Consider the following 21,617-nt stretch of genomic DNA (forward strand, 5'->3'; position numbering starts at 1 on the left):
CAGAGCATGTCCCACGTTTGCTGGGCGCCACAGCCTTCCAGTTCATCCCCGCCACCTCTGGGCAGAAGTCCTGCCCTCCCCACCCCTGCCCCTGTCTTGTCCTAACTTAAATGATTAGTCTTTGAGAGGACAGAAATGAGGCAAATCTAAAGCACTTCACATTAGTGGGCAACATGCATGTTTGTTATTAATCCATACAACATAGAGGACAGGCCACTTTTAAAGTGCTTAAGTTTTTGCACAGCTGCTTTAACTATGTGTATTTAGGTGACTATTTTCACAGTCTGTTTAGATAGTCTGTCATATGTCAAGAAAAGTCCACATTTTATAGGACATTTCAATGTCATCATAAATGATCTTTGGTTGCAAATGACTCTAGGAGGTATATATGCTTCTTTTAGAAATGAACATTATCCTGAAAATATATGTATAAACTAATTTTATGATGAACTAAATTTCATGAGGAGTTTTTCTTATTTTATACAATTCCCCAAAGATGTTATTTTATGATGCAAATAATCTCTACTTGACTAACTTCACTGATCAATTTGCATTGTAAGAATAAGGTTTTCTTCAAGCAGAATGCACACCTATGACACCTAGATATTTCAGCTGTTTAGTTTAAGCCAGCTATAGCATTTGTTGAGTGCCTACTGGGTGCCAGGACTCTGCTAGAGAGGGGAAATTCAAAGACAAAAATACAAACCCTTGTGCCCAGATTGCCCACAACCCTAGGTGGAAAAGAAACTAACTAGGAAAATGTTCCCCAGTTGATGGTTTGCAAATCCCCAGTGATTTCTAAAAACATTTGTGTCATTACCAGAAATGGGCTGCATTATTACTGAAGACAGCACCTTATCCAGGCCCGGAGGCCTCTAGAAAGTAAAGCCTTGGCGAGGATCGAGATGCTAATACTGTGGTTGGGGGTTGAAAGGCCAAGGCAGAGAGTAAGAGGGGATGGGTAGGGAAGCCAGGGAGGATGTGATGTGGCACAGTTGGGCATCACTGTGCAGCTCTCACTGCACAGTGAGCCAGCAAGTTGTCCAGCAGATGTTAAAAGATAAGCTGAAGCCCATGAATGATTTTAAGAATTTACCTGAGCAAAAATGGACTCAAATCAGGCAACACCAAACTGGAAGTGGTTAGGAGTGCAAACTTGACAGGAGCTAGTGGAAAGACATTTACAGAGAAGTGGAAGCAAGGCAAGGAAATCATTTCCTTGGCTAGATCTCAAGCAGTTGTTCTAACTGGGAAAGCCCAGTTGGCTGTTTGTGCTTGGCTGCCCTTAGGTGTTGATTCACTGGGTAGGCTTGGGTTTTGGGTCACTTACATGTGCTGCTAAGGTATTAGAACCTCCTCAGTCTAATGGCCTCCTTGTTCGATAGAGTCAACACAAGCATGTTGACTCTATATGGCAACTTCTCTGGAAAGGCTGTAAGAAGGAGCTACTCCTCACAGAGTTCCCTGAAAGAGAGAAAGGACGGGGATTTATGTGCCAGGCTCCCATTTTTTTACTGATCAAGGTTCACCCCCATGGAAATCTAGATTATGCAATCTAGTCCCTTCTGTTCACTTAGGAAACCAGTTACCACTCCTAGGGGATGGTGTGTATTCAAGTCGAAGCTTGGAGGGAATACCTGGTGAGGGTGAGGTACCAACTGAAGGAAAAGTGGAAAGGAAGGGAAGGAGGGGCAGGGAGGAAGGAAGGAAGGAGAGAGACTTTGAGACCCATATTTATCTTTGGTCCCAATATCGCATCCCTTCTTGTTTCTATGTTTTAGACTCAATATGTAAAATAATTACATGAATTTTCCCCTAGAACATGCTAATTAGAGATTACAGGTGAGACTGCTTTTTTATATGATCTTGAAGAAATCATGTTTCGCTCCTCAGAATGCTTTCCAGTTTATGGACATTAGCGTTATCTAATTAGTATCTGCAGCTTCCACTAAATGGTAAGTTTTTGATGACAAAGATCACATCTGATGTGTATTTCCATTATTCCTCCAGTCACTGGCACTTAGTAGGAGCTCAGCAGATCCTGGATGAATGAACACATGCTTGGGTGAGATGAGTGCCCCAGATTCAGTCACTGAGTTGCTGGCACTCAGCTACACCTCGGCTAGCTTCTCTAGTGATACTGTTATATAGCTGTAAAACATTTTTATTCTTTGTAGTATTTTTTGAGTAGTCTTCTCTTCATAGCTTATAAACATCAAATGGTCTTGCTTTTTTCTCTTTGTATGTTAAGTCCCCCTCTCCTCATCTTCTATTTCTAGCTCTTGGGATTTTTAAACACGGGAAAGGAATTTGAGAAAAACGGTGTCTTTTTATTTGCGGCTGCTGCTGCGGGCTCTCTAAGACATGGACGCCCTCTGGTGGCAGCTGCCCAAATGCTGAAGAACAGGAGAGGTGAGGCAAGGCGAAGTGGAGAAGAGAATGTCTAAAACAGGATAAAACTATCAAAAACAACCATTATGGGGCAATAGGCATCCTCACTCCAGCTATCGACTGTTCCTAATCTTCGTCTCCATCTGATTTTCTGGCCTTTGTCCTTTGCTTTCAAATCACTACCAGGTGATTAGATGCCTAAAGCTCATCTAATTCTTTCGGTGACGGCGGTATTGATAAGTATGAATGCTGTGATGGTTTAGCCTTTGAAGAACCCAGCAACACATTTGCAGTTACTGGATTCTTCAAAACCTTACCTGTAAGGAAGAGAGGAAAATGATCATTTCGAGCACTACTGCAAATCAATGAGGGAGATATTTAGATGAGAGAGGAATTCTTTCAGCTCTTAAATCTATCATTTATCTAAGCTGCTGCCTCCTTTCCTTCCTAAAAGCATTGCAATCTATATTTGCAAAGTTAAGGAGAATTATCATAATTTTATAAGATTTTTGTGACACATTTTGAGATAATTGGAGACCTCCTAATGTGCCATAAAATCAGGGATTGAAATTCCCTGCAGTAAATGATACTGCTAGTTTGTGGAAAGCTTATGCATTAAGTTACCTCCAAAATGAGACCAAATACCCAAATTCTCCCTCCAGAACCTTGGTTCTAAACCTTAAATTATTCTGATCCGCCTTCACAGGAGCTACATGTGACAACTGAGTATAACTGCTAGAGGTACTGTATTTTGGATGATGCGTGACGTCTTTCTCTTCGATGAAGTCTGACCGTTAGTCAGGAATTGAGTTGTTTAGATTACAGGTTCAGAGCGCCACCTGCTGGTAAAATATGTAAACTCATGCACCTTTCCTTGATAGTTAATACAGGTGTCCCCCGTTTTCTGAGAGTTCGCTTTATACCACTCCGCTTTTATGAAAGACCTACATTAGTACCTGTTGCTGACGGAAAGAAATAAGAAGAGGATTTTCACTTTCACAAAGAGAGTGAAAAGCAAAAGTAGCATTCACTGTTTGTTTTGCAGCAGCAGTTACAGAGGCAGCTCGCGCCCCTCACAGGGAGAGTGGCACCACCAAGCTCCTTCCCTGGGAACCACCCCCAGCATCTCAGCATCCAGCCGCCATAGATTTGAACTGTGTCTGTGAACATCTGTGCTTTATCTGGATTTACTTTGTGCAACCTTAGCAAGATGTGTCCTAAGGTAACTGCTGCTTCACTTCCTTGCCATTTCGGCTTAGAAGGGTTTCCCAGGAACCCTTTCCAATAGCAGGGACACTTGTCCTCTGGTCAGATTTCCATTACCAAAAATCAAAACAATGAAAATTTATCTCAGAACCAAAGTAATTAACGTATATCAAAATGTGTGCATCCTTTTCCTAAGATTATTCAAAACCTTCTGAGGAAAGAAAAAAAAAAAAACAGAGAACTCAAGAGTTAGAAAACCTGACTTGGCTCTACCATTTTCTAGACAGGGGACCATGAACGAGTTTTTAACATCACTGAGCCTCAGGTTTGTAATCCATAAAATTTGGATTACAAAAACTGTTCTGAATGGAATAAGATACCATAGCACACTGAGGAAGGATGAAAATGTGCTGAAGGTTGGAGAGTGAATGCAGAATGAGGAATTTGCTTCCATTGATCCCAAGTCCTGCCAGATGAGATTTGCAGTTTGGGAAAAATAAGAGAAGATACTGGTCACTGATTAAAAGACATCATACAAGGGATATAACCTGGAGGTGGGGGGGACTGAAACCTAGACTTGGGGGAATAAAGTGAAAAGCCAAGAGGCTAGAGATCATAATGAGATGAAAGGGTAAACTGTAAATAGGGAAGTGAGGGGCTCAGAAAGTAAATCCCAAAGCATTCCAGAAGATGACAGTGTCACAAGTGTGAATAAAGGTCTATGTCAGGGGGTAGAGGTACCACAGGCTGGGTGATGGCTAAATTACCCAATGGATGTTGAATGGCTGATGGCAGCAGAAAGAGAAGACCATCAGCAGGAGTCAAGGTCCTTACAAAATACAAGGGAGAGACCAATACAAGGAGGGACAGAGGATGGCACAGGCGGATGGCATCAGTACCAAAGCAGGTGGAATTTTAGCTTGAGGATGGGAGTTTCCATCATCAATCTCTCACTCCATATCTCCCTTCCTCCCTCTCAATCTCTCTCTCATTCTCCATAATTAGAGTGTCCAAAAGTCTTACTGTAGTTTTAAGTTTTAATAACTCCAAAATTATAAATGCTCCAAAATTCCAAAACACATCATTGAGGGTTTAACTATTTAAATTTTATTCACTCTTATTAAGCTTTGTAGGTTTTTAAGTATAAATTTTTCATTTTAATTTGCAGTTTCAGTCAACATTTGACATCTTCAGTCAGAGGGACTGAATATATTTATTCAGCCAAGATTGATTAAGACCATCCAGCCTACTAAGATTCACAAGTGCCCCCAGCAGGAGATGGGGGGACTTTGATTCCTAGTTCATTGAAATAACTATTTGATACGGGAAGATTGTCTTCTCTCCTCAGTATGACCCACTTCATTCAGACACACATATTCTCACATTCACACATACACAAGATTATACAGAGACCAATTCAAAAGCCTTGAACATGAGAAAGTTTCCAAGTTTGTTCCTGGAGGTGCACAAAACAGCTGGTCAACTATTAAGACGCAGCACTATTTCAATTTCAAAAAGTAAAGTTCTACTCCTGGGAAAATTTTGCTAAATGTCTCAGGTAATACCTTAGATTCCCTGGCTTTTAATTTGTCCTTTATCCCTTGTAAAAAGAAGTCAACTACATTAAAAATGTATTTTAATAAAACTGAAGTCAATTTTACTACATATATATGGTATATACTAGATTGTGTCAGTATATTGTCTATTATATATAATACTATGTATGAAATGTATTTTCTTATAAGTAAAAAAAACTGAGGCTATGCTATTTCCAGCATGTGTCCAGGGGTGGGAGAGTAGAACACTAAAAGCAAGGACTCTGCACTCAGATGACCTGCATTCAAAATGTGATTCTTCCGCTTATTATTAGTGAAGTAATTGTTGGCTAGTTAACCACTTTGAGCCTCAGTTTCTTCTATATAAAATGGGGATGGTAATAATACTCCTCCTCTCATAGGTTCATGGGGAGGATTTAAAGAGATAACATACAGAAAGTCATACAGATACACCAGAAGGTTGTCTTTTATTGTGCAGTTGGCTCAGTCTTTCCATCACCTCCCCACTTCCATCCTCCTTCTCCATTAAGCCTAATAATCTGACTTCCCTCAGCAATAATTTGAATCAGGAAGTTAAACCTAACTTGCCCCTGAATCTTCTTTTTCCAAATTCACTCCAGAAAAATATGTTTCTTTTTCCCATGATCTCCTCTCTCTATATAAGAATTTGGGGCCAAAATGTAAGACAATTAGCTTCATTTGAATTTCCGGGAGATCTTAGCATACTTGAGCTCTGTGTCTACTCACTGCAATCAACTTTAAATGCTAGATTCTAATATATGAACATCAGATTCTTTTCAAACCAAAAAGAAATGTGGACTTATTTTTGGCGAGCCAAATCCTCATTCCTTGGTGTTCCTTGACACAGATGAAATGGAGATTTTCTAAAGGTTAAAATATTTCTGGAAACCATAACTATTATGCCTAGCTTTAATTAATTAACCCTTCCACTGAATTAATGGCAGGGTTAATTAGCGCATATGGATACATCACTTAGTTTGGAGAAAGAAAAATGCATTGGAGATTTGAATCATTCTCTTGCCACCTTGTGGTTTTATTCTCACACTGCAATGTGTTAAACTGATCTCTATAAAAGCTAGATAGATACATTGTTCATCGATATCATTATTGTATCTCCTCATAGTATTTAAAGCTGCCATTTAAAACTACTAGATGATTGCATTTGGTCCTTTTTCTCAAATGCCAGATACTCAAATCAGCCTTGACATCCTTCTAAAGGGGAGAATGTTCTCATATACTGTGGGCAAGAAATGAGACAAGAGGCTGTGAGACACAGTTGTTCTCAAAGGAAGGCCAAAACCTGCACAGTTCTGTGGGTGTCTTACTGAGAAGCTACATTCTCCGTATCCTAGTTTTTATCAGCACAACTAAGGATAACTTTGGAAGATGCAATCAGCAATTTAGACTACTTATCTTGCAGACAAAGTATTGTTGTGTTATTGCTGTTGTTGCTTTTGTTAACTTTCCATTCTCCTGTCAGGATGCACATCCCCTCACTTCTCTTACTTCATTAGAATGACTGCTGACAAGGAGTCTGGAAGTTAACCTCCTCCACAGAGACCTCTGCATTAACTAGGAAGACACAGCCTCAGGGTATCAGTAGCCGGTCAAGAAAAAGTTCTCTAACTCCTGGTTCACTTTTATTTCCACCACAGGCTGAAAACACGATCTTATTTACATAGTACGTGTAAAACAAAAACTCTCCTGTTTCTATGACTCCATAAAGGAGTACTAGAGACAAGCTTTGACGCTAAAATAGAACCCACAGCTAAAATAAGCAAGTCTATAATTTCCAAGTAAGACTCAATGAACACTGGACTACATGCACATCCATCCTTAAATACTGCCCTGCATTATCTCAGAGATAACATTATAAATAAATTTCACTAGAAAAGACTTCTTAACCTGGATTAGTTAACTATTAAAGCAAAAGGTTAGTCGAGTAATCTGTGTAAGTTAGCTGAGTAATAAACCACACCAAAACTTAGTGACTCAAAATAAGAATTCTGCAGGTTAATAATCTGGGCCCGGCTCAGCCAGGTGATTCTTCCAGTCTTCACAGTGTTCACCTATGTGTCTGTGGTCATTTACTGGGTTGGCTAGACGGTGGCTGATCCAGGATGACCTCAGCTGGGACAACTTATCTCTTATCCATGATTTCTCACCCTCCAGCAGGCTAGCCCAGGCTTATTTTTATGCGTCTGGGTAGGTTTCCAAGGACTGTTAAGGCTGAAACTTGGGACTCATCTGAGAAGTATTTAAGGACTCTTGAGACCTAGGCTCAGATTTGGTGCAATTTCACTTCTGCTGCATTCTGATGGCCAAAGGGAGTCACAAAGCCAGCAGAGCCACATTGCAAAGGACATATAAACAGGGAGGCAAAGGATTGTGATCTTTTTTTTTCCAATCTGACGATTTTATACCCAGCATATGTAACTACATCATCCTTATTTGAATATTTTCATATTTATTCCCATTCAGTTTAGACAGTGATGTAATACAGCAGACTCTCAGTGTTACCAAGAAACTAATAATATTTCCATGGAAACTTATTCAAGCATTTTTAAAAATTTTCTGCACAATACCTATTTTAACTTGACCATATTGTACATTAACTCCATAGGTTATCACTGGGAATTGATAATTAACTTCAGTGCCACAGAGAAAATACTAATGTGTTCCAGTGGGAAAAGTAGTGAACTAGGAATCAAATAAAATAGTTGCATTTTGGTCCCACTTATGACTCCCTAAGATTGTGTCTTCATGAAAAAAATGTAAGGACCATGTAATTAACTGAATTCATGAATTCTACTAAATCAAAATAAAAGAACCTAGTGAAGAGAGGAGAGAGAGAGGTGGTGCTGGAGAGAAAGAAGGCAAATGCTTCTCCTGTAATATTCTTATTGGAAGGTAGCCTGATTGAACGGAAGGAGCACTGGCTTGAGAAATAGAAGCTGGGCTCTATTCTCAGCTCTACCACTTATTTGTTGGTGACCTTGGGGAAGAACTTAATATCTGTGTATATTAAGTGTATTAAGTACTGTGTATTAAGTATAGGGTATGTTTGCTCATTTCCAGAAATTAAGTCAATGGATTTCAAAACTCCCTGCCAGCTCTTTAGAAAAAAAAATAAAGTGTACTGACTGGGGAGGGTCCTGAGTTCATCATATCATAACTATGCTTAATTCCCATCTTTGCCCCACCCTTCCTCTCCCTCCACTTCCCACCCATCCTGGGAAAAAATTTCCAAAAATATGTATGTATGAGAATGGCCTCAATCCAGTTGGGCTAAGAGCAGCTGGACTATAAATGGGAGGATTCAGTGTGCTCACGTCGGTAGTGAGTGTAACTTGTTTGACAGTCAGATTATGTGGCAGACAAGACAGGACAAGCTGCCAACAGTAACAGTGTGATGGGGGTAGGGGTGAAGAATGACAGTGACATGAAGGAAATGAAGGCGATGGAATTAGTGCCCTTATAAGAGACAGGAGAGAGCTTGCTTCTTTTCCCTCACTCCTCTTCCAAAGTGAGGGCATGGTAAGCAGACATCTACCTGCAATTCAGGAAGTGGGACCTCACCAGACACAATCTACTGGTGCATTGATCCTGGACTTCCCTGCCTTCAAAACTGTGAGGAATACATCTCTATTGCTTAGGTCACCCAGACAACGGTTATTTTATTACAGCAGCCTGAACAGAATAAAATAACTTTAATCCAAGTGTTGCTTTCTTCCCATGTACTATTTCTTGCACAATATTTGTATTAGTCAAGGTTCACCAGAGAAAGAAAACAAATAAAAGATTATAGATATAGATATAGGTATAGATATATATAAGAGGAGATTTATTATAGTAATTGGCTCTAGCAGTTATGGAGGCTGAGAAGTGCCACAGTCTGCTGTCTGCAAGCTTCTGCTGTCTGCAAGCAGGAGAACCAGGAAAGCTAATGGTATATCAGCCCAAGTCCAAGGGCCTGAGAATCTGGGGACTGGTCTTATAAATCACGATCTGAGTCCAAAGCCTCAGAACCAGAAGTGCCAAAGTCCAAGGGCAGGAGAAAATGGATGTCTCAGCTCAAGCAGAAAGAGTGAATTCATCCTTCCTTAGCTTTTTTTGGTCAGTTCAGACCCTCAGCAGATTAGATGGTGCTCACCCACACTGGCGAGGGCCGTCTGTTTTATTCAGTGCACCAATTTAAATGCTAATCTCTTCCAGAAACACCCGCACAGACACACCAGAAATAATGCTTTACCAGCTATCTAGGCATGCTTTAGCCTAGTCAAGTTGACATGTAAAACTAACCATCCCACTTGTCACCTAAAGCCATCCTCCACCACAGCACTGAGGGGTCATAGGGGTCAGAATAATACCCAGGACTTTTCTGAAAGACATGCTAAGGAAAATAGTTTTTTGCTTTGCAGCATGTAAAGAATGTAAAATTACAACTGTTTGCAGCCACAGACCTCAGTTACAGTAGGAGAGAATGAAAGCCACACTTGAAGGGAGATGAAGCAAAGCCCCAGGGCGCTGGCCATCAGAGTGAGATCTCAATTTCTAGTCCCAAGTCTGCCCCTTTCTACCTCTGTGACCTCAGCAAGTCATGCATCTCTGAGTCTCAATGTGTGTCCTCATAGATAAAGCACAATTAAGTTGCATTCAACCCTATAAATATTAATTATATTCTGTTGAAGTATTTGAATATGGCTTTAAATAGGTCTAATTAACATACTAAAAAATGAGGAAAGTCATGTGGGACAGGAATAACTTTTCATGGTTGATTCTTAGCTATTTTGAGTAGTTTAATGTTATTAATTATGACATTTTGGCCCTAAGGTAATACAGATAGTAAACATATTGCTGAAATACACCCCTTGAAGGAGTCAACTGAAATAATAAATGTAATAAGAAAAGAATTAATGGCATTATCAGGGTCATCAAAATTGTTTTCAGCTCATCTCTCATTTCAAATCCTGTTGTGAATATATTTCCCCTAAATAATAACCATTGTGGAATGGTAGTGTCTTATAATCACTTTTGTGAGCTGAAAACTGTCCCCACAAAATTCATGTGTTGAAGCTCTGACCCCCAGCTTCAATGTGACTGCGTTTGTAGATAGAGCCTTTTAAGTGGTAATTAAGTTAAAATGAGGTCACTAGGGTAGGCGCTAATTCATTACAACTGGTATCCTCATAAACAGGAGAAATCTAGACACAGACTCACACAGAGCAAAGACCACGTGAAAACGCGGGGAGAACACGGCCATCTACAAGTTAAGAAAGGACTCAGGAGAAATCAACCTGCCACCACCTTGATCTTGGACTTTTAGCCTCCAGAACCATGAGAAAATAAGTTCCTCTTATTCAAGCTACCCAGTCTTGGTTCTTTGTTATGGCAGCCCTAGCAAATTAACACATTCACCATTCACTTCTTGTATATCACACTGAAATCTGATCATATTCAGAATTTTCTCTTTCCTTAAGATCAAGAAGCATATCATTGTCCACAAACTACTCTCTGTGAATAAACATTGTGTGGATTATAATGTAAACACAGTCTACCCACACAGCTGGTACTTCAATGAGCCCAATTTCCTTTCTAGAACAAAGGGAATTTTACCTTAAATAAATCTAAGCCTCTGCCTTTCAGGGTGTAAGACATTAGCCTTTACCTTTTTTCCTCAGTCTTTGTTCACTAAGATTAAAAGAATCCCTAGGTCTAATCTCATTCAGGGTCACCCTATTGTTACTATGTGGGTTCAGAAAAAGGAGAGTTCACATCTGGCCAGGGAATGGAGAATGTTACATTAAGGGGGTGGCGTTCAAACCAGCCCCTTGAAGGTGAGAAGGGTGGGCAGGAATTAACAAGCATTGTAGTCTTGTTGGAAATAAAAGATTCAGAAAATCAATGAGTCTGGAAACTTTGGTGTTTAGAGAACATGGGATGCGCTCATTTATTAAAGCATGTATATGTGTAGGGAGGTGGTGAGTAAAGACTTTTTTAAAGTACTATAGAAACCAATTATTGAAGATTATTATAGAGCTAAAGAATTCGGATATTAGCCCAAAGAACAAGTACACTCAACAATTCACTTAGGTCATTTGTTAAAAATAAAGTTTCCTGAGCCCTATTCACAAATTAATAAATCAGAATCTGCCAACTGAGGCTCCAGAGTGCACACTTGTAGCTAGCTCCCCATGTATTGTTTATCATACTAAAATCTGAGAACCACTGCAGGAGGTGGTTGGAAACTATTAAATGGTCCTGAAAATTTCTGAGCAAGGGAATGACCAAATTAGTCCATCCTTTAGGACGATGGCTAATAACAAAAGGTGGCAAGCATATAATAAAGGAAACATTACAGACAAAGCAGCAGATAGGTCTGGGAGGCTAATGCAACAATCAAGTCAAGAAACAATGATGGCTGGAATAAGGGTGGATATAAAGGGCTCTACTTTGTCATGTAAAACACATGCCAAAAGTAGGAATCTAGGATTTTATAACTATACTATATAAGAGGATGAAAGGAAGAAAGCATCTAGGAAGACTAAGGTTGCAAGCCTAAGTAGGTTAGGTAGTGTTAATTAGAAGTAGGGTAGTCATAAGGGAAAGATTTCTGGGCATCTAACCAGAATACACGATGGATTCAGACTGAGACATGTTGAGTTTGAGATTCTGGTCGGACACCCCAAGCAAGACATTCAACTGGCAGCTTGAAATATACACTGGAGGGCGGTGGATATAGCTCTGTGGTAGAGTGCATGCTCAACATAGAACAAGCTTAGCATACTCGAAGTCTTGGGTTCAATCCTCAATAACTCCATTAAAAACAACAACAACAACAACAACAACAACAACAAAACCAAAATACACACTGGAGTCCAAGAGTGAAGAGCTCAAAACATAGATTCAGTATTTTTCTAGATAGACATGATGGTTGAAGCCTGTAGGTGGATACCTCTTGGCTATAGTCTAGCCAACACAGGCCCCAGAGGCTCTAAGTCACACAGAACCTATGATTTTAATGAGAATTTAAAAGTCAGAAATTGAAATAGTATTACTAATGATATAATTTCCTGTATTGTTAAGTTTATGATAGTTTACATTATGATCTGTAACTAAAATTACATCTCTGGGCCCTTTACACGGATTTATTTTAAAACTAACAACAAACATCCCTTACAATGTAATTGTAGTGAATATCATAATTTTCAGCATAGAATCAAGTAGAGTAACAGGCAAAGAAATGTGTGACTTGAGACATACTGATCCTTACTATTTCCAGTATTTCCTGGGTTCATCTTTGCAAATTATTTCTCTGGAGTACATTCTCAGTCTTCTTCACAAGATGTCCACTGGTCATAAACTTTTTGAACGTTTTCATTTTGACAATCTGTCTTACCTTCACTTGATTGTGTGGCTGGGTATAGAATCGAAGTTCAAAATTCCTTTTATTTCAGACTTGGAAAGAATTTCCTTTGTCTTACTCTGCCTAGTATTGCTGCTGAGCTGCCTGAAGCTGACTCTTGTTCCTTTGTAAGGATCTTTTTCTATTTCTCTCTGAAGCCTTTTAGGATTTCCTTTTTATCCTGAAGAGTTCAGAATGTGCTATCAAAATATTTCTAGATATATCTTTAAAAATTTTTTCTTCTGAAGACTCTTCAGCTCAAGAAAATTGTCTTTTATTGTTTCTTCTCTCCTTTCCACTCTGTTCCTTTCTTATGAAATTTCTATTAATGCTGTACCTACTAGATCAAGCTACTGTATCTCTTATCTATCATCGTTCTCTTTCTTTTTATTATTTCTCTCTTTCAGATTGCCAACTTCTTTCCAACATGTCCTTTCTAGTATTTATCACATCTACTGCATGTTTAAATTTCTATTAACTGTCTAATCCCCTCATTGCTTCTTTTTTTTTTCCACCAATAGCCATGCTTGTTTTATGGATCTAATTTCTTCTTCCATATTTCTTTAGACATTAACTAGAATTTTTCTTTCTTTTTTTGTTTTTTACTTTTTTTTACATTTTCTTTTCTTATCTGAATTGCTTCTGTCTCTTCCAGGGTGGTTGTGTCAGTTTATTTTCATCTGTCTTTTTTCAGGCTGTATTTTTTTCCTACTTGTATGGGTTTGCAGTTTGGTTGTACTGTTTTCCTAAAAATCCTTTCATTTGAAGAGGACGATGGGCTTCACGGAAGGGCATGGCACTTGTCAATAGGCAGGCTTCTCTGTAGGGTTTATATCCTGGGAACCAGCCAACAGCCAGACAGGGCTGCCATTTGACAAAATAAGGACATAAAGTATTTTATAACCATGCCTATCCTTTTAACTTTCCTCTGCATCTATTTTTGAGGACCTGAGCTCTGTTTTACTTCTTTCTCAGGGTACAATACCCAAACTATGCAAATAATTATAATAGAACAAACACCTAAAATTATATTTATCGAAGTATTGTTTTTACAAACCCCACTAATTGTAGTAAACTTCTGACACTTATGAAAGTTGGTTTTACTAAAAATTAGTTCTTTATTTTACCCACATTTGAATCATGTGAAACATTGCTTTGAAGACCTACCCTGTGCTAAGATGGAAGTTTATTCTAACTATCAAATTTCTGTGCTACGATTTTAGAAACTTGCCAGAGGAAGAAAATAAAATGCTCAATTAAAAGCCTAGTAGGGTATCTTATACTACATAAATCCTCCATACAAATAGCACCAGTGATTTGTAACCTGCATTTACTGCTTCCATGACAGGCCAGGATTCCTCGGGGCAAATAAAAGTCTTACATCAGGATTTTACCTGAAAACTGATCTTCCATCTGGTAGCAATCCAATACAAATGAAAGCTCAGTTTTGTATCCTAACATTTGTATCCTAACCTATTATTTGCCCTGAGTCCCTAACTCTAACTCTGATGTATTTTATGCACCAATCTGGAGAGAGGTCCTGCTTCTTGAATGCTGAGGGAAAAAAAAACAAACTATTGTTATGTTGTGTCCTATTTACAAGAGTCCACTGGAGGAAAACTATGGCAACAGTCATTTAAGGAAACTGGCCTTATTTTCTTTTCATATATGTTCTACATGTTATGGCTTGATTATAGATTAATCAGAATGCCTCCAAGATAACTACCTATGAGTTCCAGAAGGAATATCAAAATAAAATGAAGTCTGGAAAGATTGAAGTAGTAAGAGTGTGCATCTTCACCTATCATTAACTTGGCAAAGAAACATAAAAAGATTTGGTAGAAAAGAAATGAGTTTGCCGACTTCATATGCCAACTACTAATATTGTTATATAGGGATTTTTTACTTATTAAACTTTTTAATATAAACCAAGAACTCTGACATATTATGTTGAGACCCACTGTCCTAATAAATCCTTTAAAAAGGAAAACAGAGTAGTATTTCCTTAATGCTGTATATATGAATATTTATCTTAAATCAGTATCTTCCTTAACAATGAAAAACTAGAAACATTACTTTTAAAACTTTTAAAACCTTTGTTCTGATAATTCTGGCCAAAGCATTAAAATATAAAACCTAAATAAATATATAACTCTTATAAAAGAGAAAAAATACACACAGACAAGCACACAAATATATTCATGTGTGTGCGTCTGTGTGTATATAAATGTATATATTTAAGGTGTACAACATGTTTCGATATACTTAGTGAAATGATTGCTGCAGTTAAGTTAATGAGCATATCCATCTCCTCAGTTTCCCACCTGTATGTGTCTGTTGTATGTGGGGAGAGCACCAGCAATCTGCTCTTAGCAAATTTCCAGTATACAACAGAGTATTAACTATAGTCATCATGTAGTGCATTAGATCTCTAGAACATATTCATCCTACATTAACTACAACTTTCTACACTTGGAACACCCATCTCCCCACTTCCTCTGCCCTGATAACCGCTGCTCTATTCACTGCTACTATGAATTTGACATTTTTACATTTCACATATACATGAGATCACTTTCCAAAGAAGACATACAAAGTGCCAGCAGGTTTATGAAAAGATGCTCAATATCACTAATCATCAGGGAAATGCAAATCAAAACCACAATGACAATTACCACCTCAAATCTGTTAAGAAGGCTAGTATCAAAGTGGTGAAAGGTAACAAGTGTTAGTGACGATGTGAAGGAATGGGAACACTTTTACACTGTTGGTGGAAATGTAGAGTGTTACACCCTTTATGGAAAACAGTATGGAGATTCTCCCCCAAAATAAAAACAGAACTACCCTAAAATTCAGTAATCCCTCTTCTGGATATATACCCAAAGGAAATGAAATCGGAACCTAGGAAAGATACCTGCACTCACATGTTCATTATGCCACTATTCACAATAGCCAAGATAAGGAAAAATTCTTGAAGGAAATTAAAAGTGCTACTCTAGTGAACACACATATAAGAAAGCAAAACAGGCTTAGTGTTCTGGATAAAAGATCAAATCAGCCACAGCATTCCCTTATGACAAAGCCTAATCCAGAGCAAGGCTCTAACTCTCTTCAATTCTATGAAGGCTGAGAGAGGTAAGAAAGCTGCAGAAGAGTAGTCTGAAGCCAGCAGAGGTTGACTCGTGAGGTTTAAGAGAAGAAATCAGTTCCATAACATAAAAGTCCAAGGTGAAGCAGCAAGTGCTGATGTAGAAGCTGCAGCAAGTTACCCAAATCTGGCTAAGATAATTCATGAAGGTGTCTACACTAAACAGATTTCCAATGTAAACACAAGGAAAGGAAATCTGATTTTCAATGGAAAGGATTTAACATTCTAGATGCCATGAAGAACATTCAGGATTCATGGGAAAAGGTCAAAATATCAACATGAACACAGGAGTTTGAAAGAAGTTGATTACAACCCTCATGGATGACTTTGAGGGGTTCAAGGCCTCAGCAGAAGGAATTGCAGATGTGGTGGAAATAGCAAGAGAATTAGAATCAGTAGAGTCTGAAAATATTACTGAATTACTGAAATCTAGTAAAATTTCAATAGATTAGGAATTGCTTCTTAAGGATGAGCAAAGAAAATGGTTTCTTGAGATGAAGATGCTGTAAAGACTGCTGAATGGCAACAAAGGATTTAGAATATTACAAAAACTTAGTTGATAAAGCAGCAGCAGGGTTTGAGAGGACTGACTCCAATTTTGAAAGAGTTCTACAGTAGGTAAAATGCTATCACAGAGCACTGCATGCTACAGAGAAATCATTTGTAAAAGGAAGAAGCAACAGATGCAGCAATCAATCATTATTGTCTTATTTTAAAAAACTGCCACAGCCACCCCAACCTTCAGCAATCACCATCCTGATTGGTCAGCAGCCATCAATATCAAGGCAAGACCCTCCACCACCAAAAAGATTATGACTCACCGAAGGTACTGACTATGGTTAACATTTTTCAGCAATAAAGTATTTTTTAAATTAAAGTATGTGCATTAATTTTTAACATAAAGCTACTCCCCACCTAAGAGATGACAGTATAGTATAAACATAACTTTTATACATACTGGAAAACCAAAAACTTCATGTGACTTGCTTTATTGCAATTTTCTCTTTTATTGTAATGGTCTGGAATCAAACCCACAGTATCTCCAAGGTGCACCTGCATATCACTGGGAGCAGTGATTTTGGTATTCCTGTCATGTTATTAAAACACTATGAATGTGGACATCACCTCAGGTTATGTGCATATTCATGAAAAAATTAGAAGATACATATGGGAGTTTGAAATGTTTATTGAAACAAGTACACAAAACTGAATATTTTAAAACATTACAAATAATTACATATATAAACATCTCAACTGCACAATGTGTTTTATATACATGTATGTATGTATATATTTATATACACATGTATTTAAACTCTGCTTCATCTTTCAACTTTTTATCTGAGTGAAAAGAAGAACACTTTCCTCATTCAGGAGATTTCTGATGTTGTAATAATTACCTAGAAAAAAAGTGATAAGGAAGTTAGAACTTATTTCCATAGGAATCATTTCCTTTTGAATAAATATGTAGTCAGCACTAAGGCAGTTACAGTATATAGTGTCAAATTTTTAAAAAATCATCTAATCTAAAATAAATCTATTTAATTCTATGAACTGAAAAATACAAGAGTTAACCACCACCTGTGATCCAGATAAGGCTTGAAAGAATGTAAATTTCACATCATTCTTAAAATGAATGCAAAAACAAATTAGATAAGGGTACAGGAAGGAAGAAAATCTTCTCTGAACCCAATTGTGTTTTTTTGGTTTTTTAATTTATATATAGTTGATTTACAATGTTTAGTATTAGTTTCAGATATACAACAGTGATTTGATATTTTTATAGATTATACCCCATTTAAAGTTATTATAAAATATTGCCTATACTTCCTGTGCTGTACGTTACAAACTTGTATCTTATTTATTTTATACCTAGTAGTCTGTACCTCTTAATCCTCTATCTCTGTCTTGCCCCTTCTCGCTTCCCCTCTCTCCACTGGTAACCACTAGTTTGCTCTTCATATCTGTGAGTCTGTTTCTGTTTTGTTATTTTCATTTGTTTATTTTATTTTTCAGACTCCACATATAAGTGAAAACATACAGTATCTGACTTTCTCTGTCTGACTTTCTGAACCTAACTGTTATTATGTATTTGGAATGGCTATGGATTCCCCTACACCAGACACAGATAATATACAGATAAGTATAAAAGACAAAATGTTAAGTAAAATAAAACCTGAAAGTTAAACGGAGGCAAATGCTACTCTTAAATAAATTGAGTAATAAATAACAGCAAAAGTGAAATACAGATGGACAGCCTCACTTAAAGGCAAGTTTACAGTACTGATTTTCTATATATTAGAAATTAATACATATTAGAATTAACTGAGTTAATAAATGTAAAGTGTTCACAACAGTGTTGGCACATACAAAGGACTATATAAACATAGGTATTATTATTGTCTCCTTTAAGAATGTAAGCTCCATGAGGGTAGGGAGTTTTGCCTGTTCACTTAGGTATCCCACACCCTTAAACAATGCTTGAAGACACTCAATCACATTTGTTGAATGAATGAGTGAACAAATGAATAAATTAAAATTGCTGTTTCCAAAGACTTATGCTCGTCAATAGCTGATGAAGCACACTATTCTGTATGTTTAAAATTACCTACTAAAAATTGTTTGACCACTTAATGTCTTTGAGAGAACACAGGGGAAATAATTTTCCTTCTACCCAGAAAACAACATACCTCCTAACTAAATATTTTTATACATAGCAATTAGTATACTCAGTCAATTTTCATGTATCAAAACCCTGATATACTTATCTATTGATAAAATTAAGAGAAAACATGCACCAAACTTCTTTGGCATAAGTCATATCATGCTTCATTTTGACCACTGTGGCTTCCATTTTCATGATGCTCATGAGCTACTATATAAATATTTAACTATGCAAAAGAAAATGTTTTCAATTATTCTTACCTGAAGGAACATAGAATGAATCCCCAGTTGTTATTATATAAGGTGTTTCATGTAAGGTACATAAAAGGTCACCAAAATTAACATAAAAAACCTGTAAAATTAAAAATTAAGTTTCATTTCAAATTGTAACACCACAAGTACACTCCAAAGAAACTTAAAGTAAATGTGGTAGGCAGAATAACAGACCTCCAAAGATGGCCATGCTCTCATCTCTAGGATCTGTTATGTTACATGGCAAAGGAGACCTCGAGACGGTGCAATTATCCTGGATTATCTAATCACATGAGCCTTACTTGAAAGTAAGAAATTTCTCCTGCTGGAAGCAGAGGAGAGATGAAGCAGAGGAGAAGTCAGAGAAATCTGAAGCATGAGAAGGACTTTCACTGTTGCTGGTGCTAAAGATAAGAAAGGCATGAGCCAAGGAGTGTAGGCTATTTCTAGAAGCTGAGAAGGACACCCTGGCCAACAGCCAGTGAACAAATAGGAACCTCAGTCCTACAGCCACATGAAACTGAATTCTGCCAACAACCTGAATGAATTTGAAAGCAGATTTATTCTAAGAGCCTTCAGAGAGGAATGCAGATCTCCCAACATCTTGATTCCAGCCTTGTGACACTCTAAACAGAGCACTCAGCCAAGCCCACTCAATTTTTAACCTACAAAACTGTGAGATAATAAATGAGTGTTGTTTAAGTTCGTGGTAATTTGTTACAGAAGTAACAGAAAACAAATACAGGAAGAAATTTCTTTTGCTCTTCCTTTTTATTTACTAGTTTATGAAAATTCAGAACAACCACTGTAATATCACTTAGATATACTAGAAAAATAGCTGTTTTATGTGCACCTCTTTAAAGGTTACATGCTTGGGACACGCAACTTAATCGGACGAATCAAAGAATAAAAAGCAAAAAAAAAATTATACATTTAAACAAGAATCAACATTAAGAAAATAAAAAAGGGTAATGTAGCACTCAGTCATACAGGCTTCCGTATTCAAACATGGCAAATTTTTACATTTTATAGATAGCATCTGGCAATGACCTGTTTTTTAGACAACTAAATACAAAGTGTAGGGCCTTTCAAACTTTGAGATTCAAATTTTGAGATTCAGCCATGAAGAATATTTTGCCTCAGAGGATTATGCCTCCTCCTTCTTTCTCTTTTCTTACTACTATTAAAAATATGAACCTAAAATACCAGAAAAACAAGAGCAACAAGCACTTAGGATCTAGCACTTATTCCATGCCAGCCACTGTTCTAAGCACTTCCTTTTACTCATTCAATGTATGCATCTACCAATGAGATAGATACTATTTTAAAAGCTTTTCACAGATGAAGAGAATGATGTACAGAGGGGTGTAACTTTTCAAGGTCACAGTGTAAATGGAAGAGCTAGGATTTGAACTCAGGCATTTGATTCCAGAATCCATGTTCTTAGCCCCTACAATATACCCCGTAAATGGAAAAAGTTCATAAAGTGTTTCTAAAGGTCCTCTTATAACTTAATAAAATAAGTATTTTTTTATTATAGCCAAAAAGTTTTGCCTGAAAAAAGAGAAAAAGGTAATACACACACTACCCAGAAAGTCAAGCATATATATTTCTAGGCGTTTTTTCATTATCTATTCAGTTTGGCGCTTCTAGGCATACCTGTTTCTGCAAACATTTTACTAAGAATGCTTTTGAAATACACAAAAATAGAATGATGAACTCCCATGAATAAATATCAAACCCCAATAACTTGCTTTATTCAGAGTCTGTTTTCCCCATGCCATATTAGTTGGAAATGAATGCCTAGCATCATAAATCACCTATAAATATTTCAATGTGTGCCAAAAGAACAAAGTCCTTTTTAAAAACATGACCACAACACTGTTATCACACCTAAAAATAAATGGATATTTACTATCAAATGCCGACTAAGTATTCAAATTTCCAATTATCTCTTAAATATCATATTTTTAAGGGTTTGAATCAAGATCCAAATAAGAGGCACACATGGTCACTACTTGATCTACCTTTTAAATCATGCAATCTATAATGGTTCTCACTTTTGGGGCGATTTTGCTCCTCAGGGGACAATTGGCAATGGCTGGGGACATTTTTAATTCTCGTAACTAAAGGGATACTACTGGAAGTTAGTGGGTAGAGGTTAAGGATGCTTCTAAACATTTCAGAATGCACAGGACAGTCTCCCTACAACAAAGAATTGTCCAGTCCAAAATATCAGTAGTGCCATGGTTGAGAACCCTGATCTATACATTCCACCTGATTCTCTCTTTTTAATTCCTTGCAGTTTATTTATTAAAGAAATCAAGAAACAAAATTTGTTTTAAAAATCTTTACACAGCTGGATTTTGCTGATTATAACCCCAGGATGTCATTTGAAAAGTCTGCTATTTTTTTTTTATCATTTTTCAGTTTTACTAGCTAAAATGATACAATTTGACTGCACATATACAATGTATTGCATGTAAATACATATATACAATATATTGCACATATTTTTAAATTTACATACATGTACTGTTCATTACTTCTAAGAACAGTTTAGAGCCTTAGCTTTTTAAACTTGCATAGTTATCAAAGGAATAAAGCCAACCACAAAATAAGAATCAACAGAATGCAGTAATCCAATCACAAAGGACAGTCAAATGTGCTTACACATTTTCAAGAAATCAATCATCTAAGTTATAAATAATAAGTAGTTCATTTGTGTCCTTTTTTTTAAGATTACGGTATTCTTTATTTCCTGTGAATTGGTAGTTCTAAGGACTATAGCAAATTCAGGTGGTGGTGTGTGTGAGGTGTTTTTTTTTATTGTTGTTGTTCTTTAAAAGGTAGGGGAGGCAAGATTACTTCATAGACAGTGTTGTATACTTCCATTTGAAGGCACATAATATCTGGTCATACACTTTTTAGATGTTAGCAGACACTGATCATAGATCCAATAATTTATCAGGTG

At 37.2% G+C, this 21,617-nt stretch overlaps 1 protein-coding gene across 2 annotated transcripts in view; it reads right to left on the reverse strand.

The window, feature by feature from the left end:
* Positions 1 to 1,170: 1,170 nt before the first annotated feature.
* Positions 1,171 to 21,617, reverse strand: part of CENPC (centromere protein C) — a 78,168-nt gene continuing 57,721 nt past the window's right edge. The window contains exons 18-19 of one of the 2 annotated variants that reach the window (XM_006217843.4): positions 18,653 to 18,743; positions 16,894 to 17,127 (exon numbers count right to left, since the gene is read on the reverse strand). In XM_006217843.4, coding sequence (XP_006217905.1) covers positions 17,057 to 17,127; positions 18,653 to 18,743 — 162 coding nt within the window. In that variant the 3' untranslated portion in view covers positions 16,894 to 17,056. Of the gene's footprint in view, positions 1,465 to 16,893; positions 17,128 to 18,652; positions 18,744 to 21,617 lie in introns of those variants that run through there. The other variant, XM_072940815.1, reaches the window with a different exon arrangement.

This window comes from Vicugna pacos, chromosome 2, assembly GCF_048564905.1.
Source record: "Vicugna pacos chromosome 2, VicPac4, whole genome shotgun sequence".
Classification (NCBI taxonomy): domain Eukaryota; kingdom Metazoa; phylum Chordata; class Mammalia; order Artiodactyla; family Camelidae; genus Vicugna; species Vicugna pacos.